The 19,732-nt window shown below is 48.8% G+C and overlaps 1 protein-coding gene across 3 annotated transcripts; it reads left to right on the top strand.

Annotated features, from left to right (window-relative positions):
• Positions 1-98: 98 nt before the first annotated feature.
• ADAMTS13 (ADAM metallopeptidase with thrombospondin type 1 motif 13) lies at positions 99-18,416 on the top strand. 3 transcript variants are annotated; one of them, XM_054284415.1, is made up of 29 exons: positions 99-453; positions 732-798; positions 1,573-1,856; positions 1,997-2,138; positions 2,480-2,616; positions 3,177-3,260; positions 3,453-3,577; positions 3,839-3,985; positions 4,324-4,458; positions 4,966-5,116; positions 5,718-5,822; positions 6,242-6,393; positions 6,497-6,560; positions 7,073-7,199; positions 7,514-7,662; positions 8,999-9,119; positions 9,689-9,769; positions 10,022-10,203; positions 10,609-10,744; positions 12,317-12,446; positions 13,126-13,315; positions 13,555-13,672; positions 13,976-14,105; positions 14,932-15,136; positions 15,598-15,895; positions 16,365-16,511; positions 16,977-17,153; positions 17,475-17,659; positions 17,923-18,416. In XM_054284415.1, the coding sequence occupies exons 1-29, from the start codon at positions 388-390 to the stop codon at positions 18,079-18,081; spliced, it is 4,194 nt and encodes a 1,397-aa protein (XP_054140390.1). In that variant the 5' UTR covers positions 99-387; the 3' UTR covers positions 18,082-18,416. The 3 variants fall into 3 exon arrangements, with proteins under 3 accessions (XP_054140390.1, XP_054140389.1, XP_054140391.1); XM_054284414.1 differs by having other exon boundaries at positions 2,477-2,616; XM_054284416.1 differs by lacking the exon at positions 17,923-18,416 and having other exon boundaries at positions 2,477-2,616; positions 17,528-17,610.
• Positions 18,417-19,732: the final 1,316 nt, after the last annotated feature.

Raw genomic sequence — 19,732 nt, 5'->3', positions numbered from 1 at the left:
GGGAACGCCGACCCGCGCTTGGGTTCCGGGCTGGATGGGTGGGCGGTTCCGTGGTTCCGGGGCTGGGGTGGCGGGGTGAGGAATGAACCGTACTCATAACAGCGGGGTGACCCCCACCCCACACGGGTGTGTCCGCAGGGCCACACGGCCCCCGAGCCGCCCCTCGGCCCGCCGGGGCTGGCGCACAATCCAGAGAAGCCGCGGTCATTGCGCAAGGGCGGCCGGCGCGGCCGCGTTCCCCTCGGGCCAGCTCTAGGCGTGTTTGCTCAGGGGCTGTTTGCTCAAACAAACGCTGCTTCTGCTCTTTCTGCTCTTCCCTTCCGCTCCACGTGAGGCCCCGGGCCGAAAGCTCTCGGTGCTCGGCTGGGAGAGCTCGGTCTGTCCGGCATGGCCGTCAGCTTGGCGCTGCGGGCGCTCGCCGTGCTCCCGCTGGGGCTGTGCTGGCTCCCCGAGGTGAGTCTGACCTCGCAACGGCCCTTCCAGGAACGCTGCCCGCCTTCTAAGAAAAGCTAAAAAAAAAATAAAGAAAAAGAAGAGGAGACGACGCGGTTCTAAGCCAAACTCTGTCCGAGCTCGCTAATCACGAAGATAAAGCTGTTCCCTTCTTCGTGCAGCCCCTGCTCAGCCGTGAGGGTTTGGCACCGGGGCTGCTGAGCTGTTTGCTGGCGTTCCTTCCAGCCAAGGGAGAGCTTCGTGTCCATTTGTTTTTGCTCTTCTTCTTCCTCTTGCAGAAATTCCTGGGCGCTCTGGATGCGGGAGATGTTGTATCTTACTTTGGAAGCAGCTCAGTGGCTGATGGTATGCAGGGCTCCGTGTCCCTCGGTTTGGAGCACATCTGGCCATTGGGTTTTACCCTGTGTGTCTGGCAGTGCAGAAAACTCTGATTAACAACCCCTGAAATGAGCAGCATTTGGTGTTTCTGAGTCCCAGTGCAAGTGAGACAATCTGGGTTTCAGTGTGAGTGGAAGGAGATATGTGTCAGAGCTTCAGATCTGCTCAACCTCTTTGCACATTTCTGCTCAGTCCCCATTCTCTGTATCGGTGTTTTTATTCTGACAAAAGCTTTAGACTAAGGGTAACTTTAAATACTTGTTAATTATTATTATTTTTAATAAATGCACAAACAAATTTGAATTCTGGTTCTGGATTGATCATAGTTCAGAATAAAGATGTTTTGAATCGCTAAAGAAAGGGTGTTGTCTCCTTGTGAGTTCACCTAGTGCTCATCCCAGTGTCTTTGCATTATGATAATTCCCACTCAGTAACAGTTAAAATCTGCAGGAACAAAACTGTCTCAGCCTTTTTTAGATTAATTGTTTTCCTTATTGAGAGAGCAAAAGCTCCAATAAATTCTGAGCCAGTTTTTGTTGTGTGTTCCCAGTCAGATTATCCTCACTTTGGAATACACAAAAGCACAGAAATTCTCTGGCTGTTGGCACCATGAACCCAAGAGGCCACAGCTGTCATTTTTAGGGTATTTTTCCTGGGGAAATAGACCTTACACTGGGTTTTTGTGTATCATCTTTTCTCATAACTGCTCCCTTTGTTCTGCTCTTGTTTCATTTCTTTCAGTACCTGAATTTGTTGTGGCTGAGCCAGCTTGCTCTTGTCAAGAAGAACATTTTGGGCTGAGGCCCTGTCGGCTCCAGCACTGCTCCATCCAGGCCTGGGGGCAGCTCTATGCCTTTGAATTCCTAGATGACCATGCCCTCCTTTCCTCCTCCTTTGTGAGCAGCCAGGTGGTGAACTCTTCCTTTGTTTTACTGAGGAGATTCCCAGGGAGCTGCTTTGCAGGTGGGAAAGCCCTGCATCCTCCTGGGGCCAGCAGCAGAGTCACTTTCTGTGAAGGGCAGCTGGTGAGTATGAGCAGGACCAGCCTCTGAGGGTGGCAGGTTCATGAACCAAGTGTGAACCAGCCACTGAATAAATCCCTGCCATCCCCATGGATAGCAAATCTCTTAGGAGTAACTCAGAGGTGGATTTTTATCTGCTTCAGCAAGGAGTGGTCACCGTGGGCGAGGAGAAGATTCACATCAGGCCAGTCAGGAGCAAAGATGAGGCTCTGCTGAAGGACCTCGGCTTCTCCAGTCCCCACATCCTCTTCAAAAGTGCTGCAAGAGAGGCAAGGCCAGCCAGAGGTAACAGCCCTGCTGGAAATGCTGTCTCCTGGAGCATTGCTTCCATGAGCTCAGAGGGAAAACTGGTGTTTACAAATACAGAAATAGACCTGACAAGGTTCCTCAGCTCACCGAGGTGTGCCCTGTGTGTCTGAGGTGGCTGGTTGCTATTTTGATGGCACAGGTGTGATGCTAAAGCTGCTGGCAGCTGAAAGACACCACCAGAAGTGGGGAAGCTGAGCAAACCCCTAGAAAAGTGGACTTGCAGCTGAGTTATTGCAGCCTTGGGGGAGAGGGAGTGGATCTGTAGGACCTTTATGGTGCATTTGAACCTCCTGGTGTCCCTCTGTGCTGTCCAGCAGGGTGGGCTCCTCCTCGCCTGCACAAGAGGGCTGAGGCAGCTGTCAAACATCTGGAGCTGATGGTGGTGGCAGGGCCAGATGTTTACTTGTACCACAAAGAGGACACAGAACGTTACATCCTGGCCAACCTGAACATTGTGAGTGCCTCTGTCCCTCAGGGTGGTTGGGGTCACCTGTCCCTGGTGCAGAGCTCATGTGCAGGGCATTCCCCTGTGCTTCCCTGGGCATGAAATCCCCCAAATTCCCTTGTTCAAGGAGTAAAAGGAGATCTTAGAGGATTTAAAACCCACATAGAAAATGTAGCTCTTAATTTCATTACTGTTGTTGCAACACAGGTAAAGAGTTTTCTCACCCTGAGATTGAGCTAAATCCACTGAATCCATTTTATATTTTACACTTCACTTTTATTTCTGTTGCAGAATTTTCATGTCTCTTTTTGCTATTATTAAGAATTTTTCTCAGTGTGTACTGCAGAAAAGTCTTTAGCATTCACTCTACCCTATGAGACTTTTCATGCAGATTCTTCTCTCTGCTTCAGAGTGTCTGACAAATCCAACCACTTCTTATCTCTTGACAGATTTATTCACATTTGTAATGCATATGTTAGTGTTGTAGTGAGTGCAGCCCAGTTTTTGGGAGCAGGCAGTGGGACTCCCCAAGGCCCCCTGTTTATTGAATCCTTTCTGTCTCTTCTCAGGGAGCAGAGCTGCTCAGAGATGCCTCACTGGGGGCTCATTTCAGAGTTCACCTCATGCAAATGCTGGTTTTGAGGGAGCCAGAGGTAAGGGAGCACATCTGGCCATTGGGTTTTACCCTGTGTGGCTGGCAGTGCAGAGAGCTCTGATTAACAACCCCTGAAATGAGCAGCTTTTGGTGTTGGTTTTGAGGGAGCCAGAGGTAAGGGAGGGCTGTGTTTGAGGCTTGCCCAAGCTCCAGGCTGTTTGGAATGTGCCAACATGTGCCTTCCCTCCAGGCAGAGGTGAACATCACCACCAACATCACCTCCTCCCTCATCAGCGTCTGTGAGTGGAGCAAGAAGGTGAACCCCCAGAACGACTCTGACCCCCAGCACGCTGACATTGTCCTCTACATCACCAGGTGCTGAGCTCCCTGCCCTGGGAGGGGCTGGGGAATAGGATTAGGTTGTTTTATTCACTTCTGCCTTCTGAGGATATTTGGCTTTTTTAATGTGGAATCATCTTAAAATTTGAGCAGTGGGCACTGGTGTCAAAAGAAATGTTAGATGGCTGGCAAAGCTAGACCAGGAAAACTCAGATAAATTCAGCTGAGTGTCTAGACCTGGCTTTTTTAGCTGTGGGGGTTCTTTGCTCTTTCCTCTTTATGTCTCCCTTCCTTTAGGTTTGACCTGGAGTTGCCTGATGGGAACAAGGAGCTCCGTGGGGTGACTCAGTTAGGGGGAGTCTGCTCCTCCTTCTGGAGCTGTGTCATTACCCAGGACACTGGCTTTGACCTTGGAGTCACCATAGCCCATGAGATTGGGCACAGGTCAGTAGGAAGCTGCCAGAGCAGCCCAGCAGGTTTTATTCAGGTAAAAACATCCTCCAGTTTAGGAAAGAAGCAAAAGGACCTCTTGACATAAAAGGGAATTCCCCATGGATTATTCTAACCCTTTTGATCATCATCATCATGGATTATTTTGGAGAGAGTTCCCTGCATTTCTTGCATTCCTGCATGTCCTGTGATAATTAGAAGCTGCAAAGAGGAAAGAAACCTTTTGTGACAACAGTAGAAGGCTGCAGAGGGAGCTCAGTGCTTGCTTAGAGAAGGGAGGCTCCAGCCTCTGGGTTTCCTCTTCTCAGGGCTCTGTGCTGCTTCTGTTGCAGCCTTGGCATTGCCCACGATGGAGAGGGGAATCTGTGCAGCAGCAGTGGTTACATCATGGGCTCAGCAGGAAACCACAACAGCATCGACCTCACCTGGTCTCCCTGCAGCCGGGAGCAGTTCCTGGCCCTTGTCAGGTAAGGGAATGGTTGAGTTCTTCAGCTCCCTGTGCTGGGAGCTTAGGAGAGAAAAACTCAAAGAATAAAAAAGTTTATTGAAAAATAAGGAGCAGTGAAAAGCTCAGGGTTTGTTTATTTCTTAGCACTTGTTGCTGAGGTTAAACCCAGTCTGTGCTTCACGTCGCTGGAAGTGGCTTTGGTTGGTGCCTGACGTGCCTGGGCTGGGTTGGATTTCTCAGACACTGGCTCAGCCTGCAAATTTTATTTACAACATCAGAGCATCCAGGCACTGCAGGCTGTGCTGGCTGGGTGCAGGACAGGAATGGGATAAAACTCCAGCAGCAGGGAACTGTGAGCATCTCCAGGCAGCTGCTGCAATTAAATCCCTCCCAGCCCACAGCGAGCATGTGTTGTCTGGGAAAGCAGCAGCCAACTCCCAGAGTGAAACTCAGCACAAGTCTGCAAACATGTCCTTGTCCTCACTACCCACAGCTGGGAAAGTGTTATTCCTCATGTTTCTATCAGTACAGGCCAAACAAGCTGCTTGAATGACCTGCCGGCCATGGACGGCAGCATCCCGGGGTGGAAGCCTGGCTTGTACTACGGAGCAGATGAGCAGTGTAAAATCGCCTTTGGGAGTGTGGCCACAGCTTGCACCTTTGCTGACACCAATGTTGTAGGTAGAAAGTTTGTTTGTCTTGCTAAGGGCAGCTGGGAAATGTTCAGGAGCCAAAATTTGGGAGAGCTGGCTGGCAGCATTTTTATTCTGAAGGGATCGAAGGTGCTTTTCTGCCGCAGATTTCTTGGCAAAGCTTTCAAAATGTTTCCCTTCTCTTCGTCACCTCCTTGCTCCACATACATCTCCTGTGAAGTTTGCTGTTTGGTGCTGTTGTGCACAGCTGGCAGTGCTGGGTGCACCCACTCAGGATCCTGCCTTGGGGAATTTCTGTTCATTGGATTCCTCCAGCTTCCCTGTCACGGCCCAAATCCCTTTGTCTGGGAAGCACTGTGTGTTTAATAGCTGCCATCTGGACATGTTTTGTTAATGAGGAAACACTAAGGTGGGTGAAACTTTAATTGCCTCAGTTGATCATCTTCCAGCATTACAGCTGGTGATCACTACATTGGGGATCTTTGACTTGCCCACAGCAGGAAAAATGAAGGAACTTGCATTGTTGAGTGTCTGGGAGAAAACCTGGGACATGCCCTCTCTAGACTTTTGGGACTGTGTTGTTGAGCCTGACTCCCTGAACTCCCTGATTTTCTTGTCACACCAGGACATCTGTAAAGTTCTCTCATGCCATGTACATCCAGCAGACAAATCCAGCTGTACTCGGCTTCTGGTGCCCCTCCTGGATGGAACTGAGTGTGGGATCAACAAGGTAAGGAGGCTCCCACCAGGACTGGGTGTGGGGCCTGTGGGCTCAGACAGCAAAGCCCTGTCAGTGTCTGGAAGGTACCTGGCACTCACTGCCCCTTGGCCAGGGAGCTGAAACCAGTCCTAAACTGGTACCGTTATGTCCTGATTTTGGTCTTTCCACCTTGTCTTTATCTCTGGAGCTGATTTGCAGTTCTACAGCCTGATATCTGTGCCCTCCCTCTACTGATGTGCTCTTTACTTTGACCCCAGCCTGATGTTAGACCCTAATTAGCAAGGGGACTCTTCAGCCCCTTGTCAGAAAGTGCCTCATTCACCTTGGGACTCTGTTACTGGCCTGCAAAGACAGGGACTTGTACCAACCTTTTAGATCCCAGCCCTGCCGTGTTCACTGCTGCCAGTTGTGTGTGTTCTTGCCCCTAGTGGTGCTCCAAGGGTCAGTGCAGCTCTCTGGAGGAACTGAACCCCATGGCTGTGGTCCATGGGCGCTGGTCTGCCTGGAGCCCCGTGTCCCCCTGCTCCCGCAGCTGCGGCGGGGGGGTGGTGCTGAGGCAGCGCTTCTGTAACAACCCCAGGTGAGATGTGGGCACCTGCCTGTGCTCAGGGCCTCGGGGCTGAGTCTTCCTCTTTGCTTTCCTCTTGCTTGCTGCCTCTGTTGAGGAATTCTGTCATTTCCAGGCCTGCTTTTGGGGGGCAGGAGTGCCACGGTGCCAGCGTGCAAGCAGAGATGTGCAATACACAGGTAATGGAGCTCAGCAGCGCCTGAACTTCTGTCTCACTGTTGAGCCCTTTGAGGGATGGGTGTTTTGTGACTCTCCTTCCCACAGCTGACTGCTCTGGTAAAGATCTGGTGTACAGGCTCCATCTGTCTGACAGCAGGAGAGGTATTTGTGCCATGGAAGGCAGCAGGGTTATTTAATAGCATTGTTCACATGTAATGAAGCATTTTCTCTATGCCCCATAGCAGGACAGATGCTGAGAAAATGGTGACTCACAATGATGGTTTTCTTCAGATGGGCTTTCTTGTATTGTTCCTGTTTTCCTTATCTATTTATTTTTTATAAATTGCAAAGATATCAGCTTCCAAGCACAATTCTCTGCATATCCTGCAGCCTTCCTTTAAAGTGGTTTTCTTTCTTTGCAGTTGTTTGGGTGTTTCAATCACCAGGCACTGCATTTTGCCTTTAGCTAGAGGGTTAAATGTCAGTGCTCAGTCACTTCCTTTCCTTACACAATTATCTCTCTGGGATCCAGGCCTGTCTGATCACCCAGCAGGACTTCATGGCTCAACAATGTGCAGCAACAAATTTAAAGCCACTGTACCTTGATGTAGAAACACCATCCTTTTATACCTGGACCTCTGCTGTTGGCTTTGCCAAGGGTAAGGAATGTTTGGAACCTCAGTTTGTGCTCATGGACTTCTGAACTTTGCAATGAACAGTTTCACTGAGAGTTTTAGTTTTCACATGAAACTTGGGTGCTTTCTGAGAGATCATAGAATCCCAGAACGGTGTGGGTTGGGAGGGACCTTAAAACCTTCCACTCTCCCAGCTTGCTCCAAACCCCATCCAGCCTGGCCTTGGACACTTCCAGGGATGGGAGTCCACAACCTCTCTGGGATTTTTCCCATTGCTTGGTGAGCAGTCACATGCCTTCCTGAAAGAATAACTCCTTCTTTGTGCCTGCCTGCTCCAGGGGACCTGCTCTGCAAGCACATGTGCAGGGCTGTGGGCAAGGAGTTCATGGTGAGCCGCGGGGACAATTTCCTGGATGGAACCAGGTGTGAGCAGGATGGCACAGAGCACCACGGGGATCTCCATCTGTGTGTCATGGGGAGATGCAGAGTAAGTGACTGGGGAGTCCAGGTGAGCCCCTGACAGGTGATCTGCACCACAGGAACCAGGGGAAATCGTGCTAGGAAAAACCACAGTGTCCCAAACAACAGAGTGAGCTCTTCTCGGAGGAGAGTTTTGTTCTTGGTGTGTTGGATGGAATCCAAAAATCTCCTGTTCTGTCTGTGCATCCAATGCCCTCTAGATAAGACATTCAGCTAATTATGCAGTAAACACACAGGGCTATTCATCCCTAATCCAAGAAGCAATTGGTTTATGTGTTGGTGGAGGAGACATCATTAGCTGCTCAGCTTGCCTGCTTTAATTAGCCCCATAAAACGCTGACTGTCTTGGAGGGAAGTTCCATTATTTGAATCACTGAGTCAGTGGCAAGATAAGGAGCAAAGCCTGGGCATCACAAGTCAACAGATTGATTTTTGGAGTATTGCTGATCAAAACTGCAGTCTGATTTCTGGAGTTTTTCCCTGGGTTGGACCTGAGGAAGGCATTCTTTCCTGATGACCTTGGATCCAACTCCCCCGCGCTGTCTGCATTTTAGGAACTGCTCACTGCTGACCCGGCTGGATGTTTTCTGTTGTTTCTTTACATTCCCAGAATACTCCTTGTAAATTTTATGTTTTTCTCATTATCCTCGTGCTTACCATGTTTTGTGAAGTGTTTCCCCCCATGAACAGCAGAGGGTGTAGGCACAACCTGTTCTGATTTTGGCTCTTTCATTGGCAGCAGTGATAAATGTGCATGTTATGGCAGCTTCCAAAGCCTGGGATCAGTGGCTGCAGCATAAATTCAGCAGTTGCACATGTTTTGCTGTTAAGCCTGCTGAGATCCTCCTGTAGCTTTGTGTGAATTAGTCTTGTTCGTGGGAATGGGGATAGAATCTCTCTTCTGAGTTCCATGGGACTGGAGTGATGTGAGCTAGGTTTGGCTGTGGAGTCTGGGGAGCTAAAAATTCCTTTAGAACCTGCCATTCATGTTTACTGTCCTCTTGGGCTTTTGTTTTTCCCTCCCTTCCTCCCTCCCTCCAGAAAGAGTTCATAGAAGAGAGCACAGAGTTTTGGGTTTAGGTCACAGGAGAGATTTTTTGGGCTGCTTCTTATGGGAAAGAAAATGTCACAGTTTCTGAGAGTTGTGCTCTCAGCTAAGACCTCCCAGTCCCTGTCTTTGCACGTGCTGCCCAGTGGCATCTCTAGGTACAAACACATCTTTTCCTTTATTGTGTTCCTAAATGCAGATTCCAGATGGAAAGGGCAGTTTCAGGAGCTCAGGAATGTTGCTTTTGCTCACTTGTTTTCTCAGAACAGTCTGACAGACTCTCCCCTCTGCTCAGGCATTTGGGTGTGATGGCCAGATGGGCTCCAGGAAGGCCATGGATCCCTGCAAGATCTGTGGGGGTGACAACTCCACCTGCACCCAAGTGAGTGGATCCTACACAGAAGGGAAAGCTAAAGGTGTGTAGTCCTCCCTCTCAGTGCAGTCAGTGTCCCAAATCTTCTCCCTTCTGCTTCTTCTTGGTTTTATTTTATGGAGGGTATGGAGATGGATTTTGGGAGGTGGGCAGAATGCCTTTTTTTGTCATAATTCTCTGGATGTGGGTCGGAAATGTAACTTTTTGGGGAGTCTCATAAATTGTTGGGAGCTGGGCGTGACATCAGGTCACGGAATCATAAATATCCCAAGGGATCCACAAGGATCATTGGGTCCAGCACCTGGCCCTGCCCACCAATCCCACCATGTCCTGAGAGGGTTGTCCATGCTTCCTGATTTGTTAAATTTGGGAACTGGTCTGGCTCTTGCAGTCTCATGTAGAGATCTTAGCAGAGAACCTAAAAAGAACCAAAGGAATGTGAGAAGAGGACACAGGATGCAGCTCAGCTGTGTTTGCTGTGTCACCATCTCTGTGTTCAAGGCAAGGAGCAGGGTCAGGGTGAATTTAGGAGTTGAGTTGCAGCCCCCATCCTTTCCCACAGAGCTTCAGTGGTGGAAGGTGACCACATCTTTCTCCTTTCCACCCTTCCAGAGTATGTGACATTTCTGTCCCTGCCCTACAACACCACCTCAGTCCATGTCACCAACAGGAAGCCTCTCTTCACACACCTGGGTGAGTGGAATGAAAAGGAGAGGAGGGGATACAGGCAGGGCTGAAAGGAGCTGCTGCAAACAAAGAAATGGAATTTTTGGTGCTGCATTTTGCTTGTGGGATTCCCACTCCAGTGGGAAGCTGTAGGAGCCACGCTCCATGGGATGCCAAACTTGGATCAAACTGGTTCCTATCAAGTGGCCTGGCCAGCACCAGGAGACCCTGGTGACCACATCATGTCTCCTAACCTCACTGCTCCTCTGGCTTCTCCAGCTGTGAAGGTTAAAGGAGAGTACGTGGTGGCCGGAAAAGGAAAAATCTCACTGAATGTCACCTACCCATCAGTTCTGGAGGACAAGCAGATCAAATACCAAGTGTTTCTCACCCAGGACAACTTGCCAAGCCTGGAGGAAATCCATGTGGATGGGCCAACACAGGAAGAAATTGAAATACAGGTGAATTTAAGCAGCAAAGGTGGAAGGTGGCCAGTCAGAAGTGGCCTGGTGTGGGTGGCTTTGCTGCCCACAGAATCCAGGTGTGGCAGATTCAGTGTCCAAGGCCAGGGGAGATGGTGTTCACTGAGGAGTGATGGGATTGCTGCTCTTGGGAATGGCTGGGGGCTGGCACTGGGGGTGATTGTGTGGGGGAAACCACACTGAGTTAAACCTTCTGCTTGGCTTATTGACTTTCACTGCTCAGAATTCACAGGATGGGTGCTCTGACTGCATCTGCCTGGGACTGAGGCACTGCAGTGAGGCTCAGGACTGGATGGAAAGAAGGGAGACTGGCTTCTCCTTCCTCCAGCCTAAGAAATAAATCCAAGTTTTCTTCTGCACTGACCACAGCTTTTCCTTTCCCAGGTCTACAGGAGGTACACAAAAGAATATGGCAATGCCACCAACCCTGACATCACCTTCAGCTACTTTGTCCCCAAGGAGAGCCTGAGCTATCTGTGGGTTCCTCAGCAGGGCCCATGTTCAGTGACCTGTGGGGAAGGTGAGGCAGCAGGACTCAGTCTTTACTTTTATGGAGACTTCTCCTTTGGTCTGAACTGAATTTCAAAGCAGATTGCTGGAAATGATTGCTAGGGTTCAACTGAACCAAAGAAAAAAGTGCTGGAGCTTTTGAATTAAATTAACTAATCAGCAAATGAGCTGAATCATCAAAATGATACTGAAAATGTTTGATCACAAAGAGGATTTTTAAATAGGTCTGAACTGAACTCTTGGTTTTAAGACTAAATAATTTTCTCAGATTTTTCAAAGTTACTGAAGACTGTAATTTGAAGTTGGCTAAACATCAGAAGTCTGAGACCAAAGGGGTATCTGGTGTCTCACTAAAGCCTCAGAGCTAATTATGAAACTTCCTTCTTTGAATTCTATTCCTGTGCCATGGCTAATCCTTTCTGTCTCCCTGAAGGAATCATAATGCAGATTGTAACAGCTCACTCTGATAGATGGCCTGACATCCTGTTTACCAGATAATTCAGATGACACTGTCAGGCCTCTCAAGACTTCTGTGACAAGGATTTAGAAAATGCATTAATGAATATTTATGGAAGTCAATCTACCCAACTAGTTATGCCTGGAGAGCTTTTCTCCAGCAAACCCCCCAGGTGAAGTGATTGCTGAAAGCCTGAAGTAAAGAGCTCAAAATGCTCCAGAGCCTCCAGCTAATGCAGCCACAAACAGAAAAAAGAATGAGAAACTTGGGACTTAAAATAACAGAAAGTTGGGAACCTGGGCTGAAATTGCACCTTGAGAGCTGAAAGTGATGCACAGGCCCTCCTCAGCAATAGTCATTATTTCAAAACAAGGAGGGTAGAGCAAAGATAAGGCTGCTGATGGATTCTGGGCATTTAGTGCTCAGGGTCATGCTGCTTGAGATTCAGGAATGCCTGGCTCTCCTTGTAGCCCATTCACTGTAAGGAGACTCCTTTTAGTTTTGCTTGTAATTTCTTTGAGTTTGACTTTTCATCTGCTTTGCTTTTTATGTTCATTATTGTTAAAAATCTTCTCTAGAGCTGTAGCTTATGAATATTTCATTCCTTGCCTGCTGCAGGCACTGGAAATCTCCAGTTTCTGTCCCAGTGCCTCTGGTTTTGGCTGCTGCTGATGCATTTGGGGAGGTTGGTGCTGTTTGAGCACGAGGGCTGTGTGATGATGTTACCTGGTCACTTCTACACAATGGCATTTTAAACCAGCTCCCTCCTAGAGATTATTTTGCTGTCCCTCATCAGTCAGATCATTAGAAGTAATTTATTCCAAATTATGATTGATATCTTTGTTCTTTCAAGCAGCCAGTTTAGAGCAACCTTTCCATTTTGGCAGTGGGTTATCAATCAGACTTCTCTCTGCTGGGGTGCTCACCTTGGAAAATCACTTTAAAACTCTTGAGGGAGGTTATATCACAAAGAAGGAGTTTGTGTGTTTAAAGGAAGTCTGAATTCCCACACAGCCCATTTTCTTACCCAGGTGATCAAGTAAAGCAAAATCACTGCATCTTCCTTCCATAACAGAGGGGAGCTGTTCACTTATAACTTTAATTCCTTTTCCTTTTGTGTCCCAGGGGTGCAGCCAGTGGCTCACGTGTGCTTTGATCAGACCAAGAATGAAGTGACAGAGGATCAGAAGTGTCAGGAGCTGCCACAGCCCCTCCCAGAGCACAAGCCCTGTGCCATGGAGCCATGCCTCTACAGGTTGGTGTTCCTGGGAGGAATTCCTCAATTCCTGCCTTGCTCTGCCACTTAACCTAGGCTCTGTATTTGTGTTGTCAAGGCCAAAAAAAACCAAACCAAACCAAAACAACAACAACAAACCACAACAAAACAAAACAACAAAACAAAACAAAAAAGATAAGAAGGAAGTTGTTTTTTCCTAATTATAATGGGGTAGCAAATCCCAAACCATCTTCTCTCTTTCCTGGTCCTGTAACATAATTGAGATATCAGCTGAAGGAATGGGAAATAGTCCTTCAGTGTTTTGCAGTAATCTGCTAAATGAAGATATTTAAGGGATTTAAGGGTGTATCCAGAAGAAATGCCTCTCACATCCTTTCCAAGATGGTGCCAGCAAAGAGGGTTGATCCTTGTGTTGATTATTTGGGAAGGAGGAGCAAGGGCCAAGCCTGCCCAGACATTGCCCTCAGAGACCTTTTGGTGCTCAATAAAAAGTGATTGCACTGTGAACTCTACCCTATAGCTTAGGTGCTTTTAGTCCTTGGAAGGACTTAAACTGTCCTCTCAGTCACATCCAGACAAGGCTTTGGAAACAGAGAAGCTGAATACTCTGCATGACCCATTTCTGTAAGCAGTGTCTTGAATAATAGACCCCTCTGATGCAGATGGGAGATGGGGTGATGCAGCTGCCTCCATTTAGGTGGAAGATGTCTCAGAGAGATGAATGCTCTGCTGTGTGTGGGACTGGAGTTGCCCAGCAGAACCTGACCTGTGTGCAGTTCCATGATGGCCTGGAGACTGTGGTGGATGACAGCCTGTGCCCAGCAGAAGAAAAACCCCTCTCCCTTGTGCCATGTGTGGTCAATGTCTGCCCTTTGGGCTGGGACAAAGTGAGTTTGCTGGCTTGGCTTTGCAGGAACCTCACTGGGAGCTTTGCACTCTTAATCCACCAGTTAAGAACCACCAGCTTACTCCTGGAGCCTGGAGGGTGGTTTACACCACTGCTGTGCCCAGTTAAAAGCTCATCCTGTCACTTTAGACAGCTCCATCCCTCTTTAATTGTGCTGCTGGATCCTTCAGTTCATCATGGTGGTTTGTTCAGGGCAGCTGTTTTTTGCTCTGTTCTGAGGAGGAAGATGCACACTTACTTCAGCCTCTGGAGCCACTTGGGCATGTCCAGCTGGAAAATCAGACTGTGTATGTCTGGAGCCCTGTAGCTGGGGAGTGTTCAGTCTCCTGTGGTAGAGGTGAGGCCTTTCTGTGCTGCAGGGAAATGTTGCTTGGCTGTAGGTGTGTGTTCAGTGCCTGGGAACCTCGGGGCCCTGCTGGTCTTTCCCCCTCTACAGTTCCAAGAGTAGCTGTGATCACAGATTTTTGGAACAGAATAATTGGAGGGTGGTCTGGCTGTGCTTCAGAGCTGGGGGATGAGTGCAGTGAGAGTGCCATGGCTTGGGCAGAGTTTGCTTGTTTTGTACACACAGATGTGACACTGCTGACCTATTTTCAACCCTTGCATCCAAACCACACAGTCAGATTGCTTCCCTTCCTAGGTAAGACTCAGCTGCACTATGTTTGTGTGGCTTTTGACACCAAAGAAGAAACCCAGGAGGAAAACTGTCAGCCAGTGCCAAAGCCAGAGAGCAGGGTGGAAGTCTGTGAGCTCAATCCCTGCCCACCAAGGTAAAGCAGTTACCAGGAGACAGTGAGACAGTGAGGGGTCTTTCCTTTCTCTGTCTGCAGGGACATGGTACAGGAAGGGTTCAGGCTGCTCTTCCCTTCTTTGGAAGCACAGCCAGCTGCAAAAGCTGTAGCACTGCTCCATACTCAGCAAACTCAGACTCTTTCCTGGGCTGGTACATCTCAGACAGAAATCAGTGTAGTCCTCAGAGGAAAACTGAAAACCTCTCAATCCTTTATTACTCTGGGGAAGCAGGAACAAATCTACAGCTGCAAAAGGTGGTGACACATTTGCCAGCTGTGCACTTTCCACAGAACATCAAGGAAAGTAGCAAGAATTAAATACTCTCAGAATCTGGAACAGCTGCTCTGAAAACTGAAGGAAATACATTGCGCTTTCCTTAGGATTTGTGGTGAGCTTGCCCTGCCCTATTTGCTGTGGGACTGGAAAGCTACTGGAACTTTTGTTACAGGATGCCACTCCCAGGGCCTCTGGGTCTGATCCTGATCTGAGAGTTCAGTGGTGTGTGTGTTTTGGAGGGAGATAAGATTGTTTCTGCAGTTAAGCCTGTGTGTGTCACTCTGGGGAGGGCAGTGATGGACAGTAAGATTCAGTGTGCATTTGAAATCTGTGGGCTCCTGGCAAAAAGGGAATGCCCTCTGTATCCAACTCCAAACCTGCCCCAGGCTGCATTCCAAGCACCACAGACCATGTGAGGCAGAGGATGAAGAAGGAGGAAGGGTGAGGGAGCTGCAGTGCCTTTTCTGCAGTGAGAGACAGGGTGGGGATTCATCCCTAACTCACTTTTTGTCCTCCCTGCCCTGTCAGGTGGAAGGTAACCCCAGCTGGGCCCTGCTCCTCCAGCTGTGGGCTGGGCTTGGCAGTGCAGCTGGTCACCTGTGTGCAGACCCTGCATGGCCAGGAGGTCTTGCAGGAGGAACATTTGTGCCCTGTGGCAGAGAAGCCCCTCACCAGTGTCCCCTGTGTCATCCGCACGTGCTCTTACGAGTGGAGCTTCAGCGAGTGGTCAGAGGTACCTGCTCCCCTTCACATGCAGAAATTTTCCACCTCTTCCCTTCCCTGGAGGCTGCAGGGGAGAAATAACAACTTTTGCCTTGTCTCTTGGCTTCCCACAGAAATGCTAAATGGTTTCCAGGGGTGTTTTCCATGCTTTCCACTGCCCTGTGTTTAGCAGCCGTAGGTTTGCTTCCCACCTTCCTCAGCTCAAGTTTTGGCTGCAGCCTAGAAATGGTTTTGGCATGTTTTCTCCTGGAATGCAGATATTTTGGGATTTTTTAGGAAGTGGTTCTGCAATTTAAATATATAGTTTGGAAGGTCCCCTGGAAGGGGGGGCATCTTATAGCTGATGGAACAAGAGCACTGGTAAAAGAGCATCAGTGAACCCCCCCAGATCATGCATGAGCTTATAAATGCATTTATTTTCAAAGGCCACCTGGAATACAGAGATAAAAATCTGGGTTTGTTCTTCTGCAGTGCTCAACATCCTGTGGGAATGGCATTCAGACCAGGCAGGATTTCTGCCTCAACCCTCTGACCCACAAGCCTGTGAACCCCCTTTTCTGCCGGCACTTCCCCAAGGCCATCGTGGTGCGTGGCTGCTCTGCAGGGCCCTGTCCTGAGCAGGGGGGGACCCAGTCCCCTGGGGCACAGCTGCATTCAGTGACACCAGCCACACACCTGCCAGCAGCTGCAGCTGCCCCAGAGCACAGACACAAGGACCTGGGTGTGCCTCTGTCTGCTGGGCCCCGCGAGCAGACAAAGCCCAGTGGAGGTGAGGAGGACACGGCCAAAAGGAGCTTCTTGTGTGCAGCTGGGCTGTGGGGATCCTGCTGCCAGACAGGGACAGGAGCATGGGAGGGAACACATCTGGCCGGGAGGGAAACCCTGCTGTTCCAGCACGTCCATGTTACCTGAGCTAGGAACAGTGACTCGCTTCCCTGTGCTTCCCAAAACTCTTCTGGCTTGGGACCCTGTGGGACAGCAGCTCAAGGCTTCAGGGAGTGTTTAGACAGCACTCTCAGGCACATGGTGTGATTCCTGGGGCTGTCCTGTGCAGGGCCAGGAGTTGGATTTTGATGATCCTTTTGTGGGTCCCTTCCAATTCAGGATGTTCTGGGATTCTGTGACTCTTCCTGTGCTTTCCCCAGAATATGTGAACTTATCTGTTCATTGTGCCACAAAGGGAATTGTTTTCCTGTACTTCCTTCTGGGTGCGCTTCTCACCTGTCTCTGCTGTCCAGGTGTCTGTGGAAACCTGTTTCTCAATGCCACTGGCATCATCAACATGACAGGCGTGGAGAGCAGGGACTGCACGGTGACCATCGGGCGTCCCCTGAGGGAGGAGATCTCAGTGACCATCCTGGAGAGCTCCCTCAACTGCACTGCAGGTACTGCCTGCAGCTCTGGGCTCCAGCCTGGCCCTTTGGCAAGGCTGCATCTCAAGCTGCACCTTTCTGCTGCCTTGAGAAGCTCTGGCTGCCTCAGAGCCTCTGTAATCTCTGAAATGATTTTACTGAGTTTTTCTGTTCTACCAAGTTGGTGCCAGATGGAACAAAGTGAAGATGCTGCTTGTCCTCCCCTCACACAGTGGTTTCTTACCTGTTTTGTTGGTAGATATGAGATGAAAGGAGCTTATGGGGTTAAAAGATCTGCTTGTTTTGGCCTGTTATAAAACTAATGTACCCTCTAGCTGGAATCAGCAGTTAGATTAGTTAACTGGCCTGTTCTCATGACAGATTTTGATAAGATAGAAACAAGATGCAGAAATTACTTGATTCCAGACCTGTCTAAGAGAGACTTTGGCTTTTACTTGAAAGAAAAGTGTTTCTAGGCCCTGTGCTCATCCGTTCCAGGTGAGATCCTGCTGTTTTCTGGGCGAATGATGTGGCGGACAGGCTGCAGGAAGCTCCCTCTGTCACTGATAAATTCCAGAACCAACACACTGATTGTGAAACAGCGAGTTGTGCTGCCAGGAAACGGGGTCATTCTGCAATACAACAGCAGAACTGCAACCAAAAAATATTACCAAGGTACTGTACTGAAAGCTTTGCTCTTGCTTTAGATTAAGGCCCACAGAGTTCCATGAATGGTGATTGCTTATGGAAATCTATGGAAACCTTGCTTCATTTTAGCAGCTAACAATGCTCTTCTTGAGGAGTGTTGGATTCAGTATTAATTGTGGACTCCCCCTTTGTTTTAAAGCAAATCCCCCACAGGTATTTGCTGATGCTTGAAAATCCAGCTGAAAATCCCTAAAGAAACTGTTCTGCCTGTGTTTAATTTAAGATTTCTTCCTTGGAGGTGCTGGATACTTCTCTAAGCCATTTTCTCTTGTCCCTTTGCCCTGTCAGACTGTGACCAGCAGCTGTTTGGCCCCCAGGGTGAAATAGTGAATCCTGTGCAGGTTCCTGCTGAGGGGCAGGGCGTGGTGTGCCGGACGTTCATCACGGTGGCGCCGCGGCAGCGCATCTCCATCCGTGCCCTCAACGCTGACCTGGGCACTGAGGGCAACCAGACTCACTTCAACTACATCCTGGTGAGGAGGCAGGAGCCCCAGGGGGATGATTAGGGTGGGAACAAACCCATCTCCATTAGAGATTTCCACCCAGATGCACAGTTCAGTCACAAATCAGAGCCTCAGATCTCTGTTGTGTTCCCTTCTCTGAAAGGAATTTCTGATATCTCCTGTATTTCTTCTAACCTTTGTAGCACAGCTTTTCCCTGAGTGACCAATCTGCAAGTCTCCAGTATTTTTGTGTAGCCTGCTGACATAAAATGGTTTGGTTTTTCTTGCTGCAGGTCCGAGATGTCAGCACCATGAGGACAGTGGTGTTCCATGGGAAGCAGCAGTTCCTCTGGCAGTCAACAGGAAGCCAAGCTGAAATTGAATTCCATGAGAATGTTAAGGATCACAGAACCCATTTCTGGGCTGAATATCATGCTATTGAGCCTAAATAAAAGGACTGCCTTGAGAAAAGCCCAGTTGGTCACTGCTGCCTGCTCACAGCACACATTTAATCTTCTGGCTTCCTCATCTGTTGAGTAAGAGCAATGTCTGCTGACTCCTTTCGGATCTCAGTCTTGATAAAGATCATACAAAACACATGTAACCCCCAAATATTTAGCAAATCTTCCTCATATGGATTTTCTGTCTGATTTGGTTGGCATTAATGCACTTTACATGTCTGCAGGAGGTGACTTGGGTACTGGACTGTGGCAGGGTCCTGCCTCTGTAATGTGATGGCACCTGTTAGGAGAGTCTTTTGATTTCTTGGTGTTTTAGTATAAACCTCTGTACACCACAAGGAATGTTTTAGCCATTAAACTCACTCTCTTGCAGTGTACATGCCCCTCAAAACTGAGGCACAGTGAAGTTCTGGAATGGAAAAAAGAGGGGAGAGCTGTGTATGAGGATAAACTGCCAGCACAAGGAGATGTGTGGGGTGGGCAGTGCCACCCTAGGACAGGTCACTCAAAGCTTGAATGTTTTTAGAAGTTGGCTGAACTGAAGCACTGCTGGGCAGGCCCTGGTGACAGCTGGCTTTATGTGGGAGGAATAAATGACATCCTGAGGTCCCTCCTCAGCCACCCTTTCTGTGGTTCTGCTGTTGGATATCTGACAGTGATACCACCTCTTCTTTTCTATGAGAAAATAAAAATAATTAATGCCAGGTTTGGTTCCAGGTCTGACTTATTCAGATAAGAACAGTATCTGTGCTATCAGTCTGTATCTTCATTTGACAAGAACTGTGGTTGAGGCTGCATGGACAAGCTGTGGCAGGGAGAGGGATTTTAGAGCAGTGGTAAATACACAAGTTTCATTTAAATGAATTTTTTAGGTTACTTCTTTTTTTTTTTAGTATCTTGAACATTGGGCTGTGCTTTGGTCCAAATCTGTCATCCTCCTCAAAATCACAATATACTGCCTAAAGTGTCTTTTCTGCACCTGGAGCCTGGCTGGACACATCTGCACTTGCTCTTCATGCTGGATGCAATAAATGGTTCTGCCTGGGCAGTTTTAACCCTGCTCCTGCTTTCTCTCAGTTGGATTCTCTGACATCCTTCTACAACCACAAATTGTCTTCTTAATTAATAGCTGTTTTTTTGCTGGTTAAACCTGGAGTTTTTGCTTGCCAGCCTCCAGATTTACGTTCCATTCCTGGAGGAGCCAGAAAATAGATTCCTGAAGTGAGATCCTCGAGGAGCTGGATACATCAGCTATCCCTCTGCAGTGCGTGGGTGATGCAGGCCCTGGGCCTTCATTTCCTGTCTGACAGGAGATGGTAATGAAAAGACATCCTTTCCTTAATCCCTTTTTTGTAACCTTTTAGCAGATGGGATCTGTCTTCCCACTCTGCTCTGGATCCCAAGTCTCACTGCTATTTGTTGTTCCAGATCGACTGTGCAGAGCTGGGCTCTGCTTGTGTTCCACGTTCATCTGCACAAAATGCAGCTGTTGCCTTCCTCACTTAGGACAGTTCAGGGTGTTCCCCTGTCCCATTTGGACACCACCAGCTTGCCAGCTGGGGCATCTGCTTGCAAAGTGCTACTTCTGCTCCCATTTTTAGGGAGAAAACCTAATTCCAGTCAGATAAGGGGGAGTGCAACC

This window comes from Melozone crissalis, unplaced genomic scaffold (genome assembly GCF_028551555.1).
Source record: "Melozone crissalis strain CALT ecotype California unplaced genomic scaffold, PUWL_Pcris_2 ptg000041l_1, whole genome shotgun sequence".
Lineage (NCBI taxonomy): Eukaryota > Metazoa > Chordata > Aves > Passeriformes > Passerellidae > Melozone > Melozone crissalis.
Note: the sequence above shows the minus strand (reverse complement) of the source record. Positions and strands in the feature narration are given on the sequence as shown.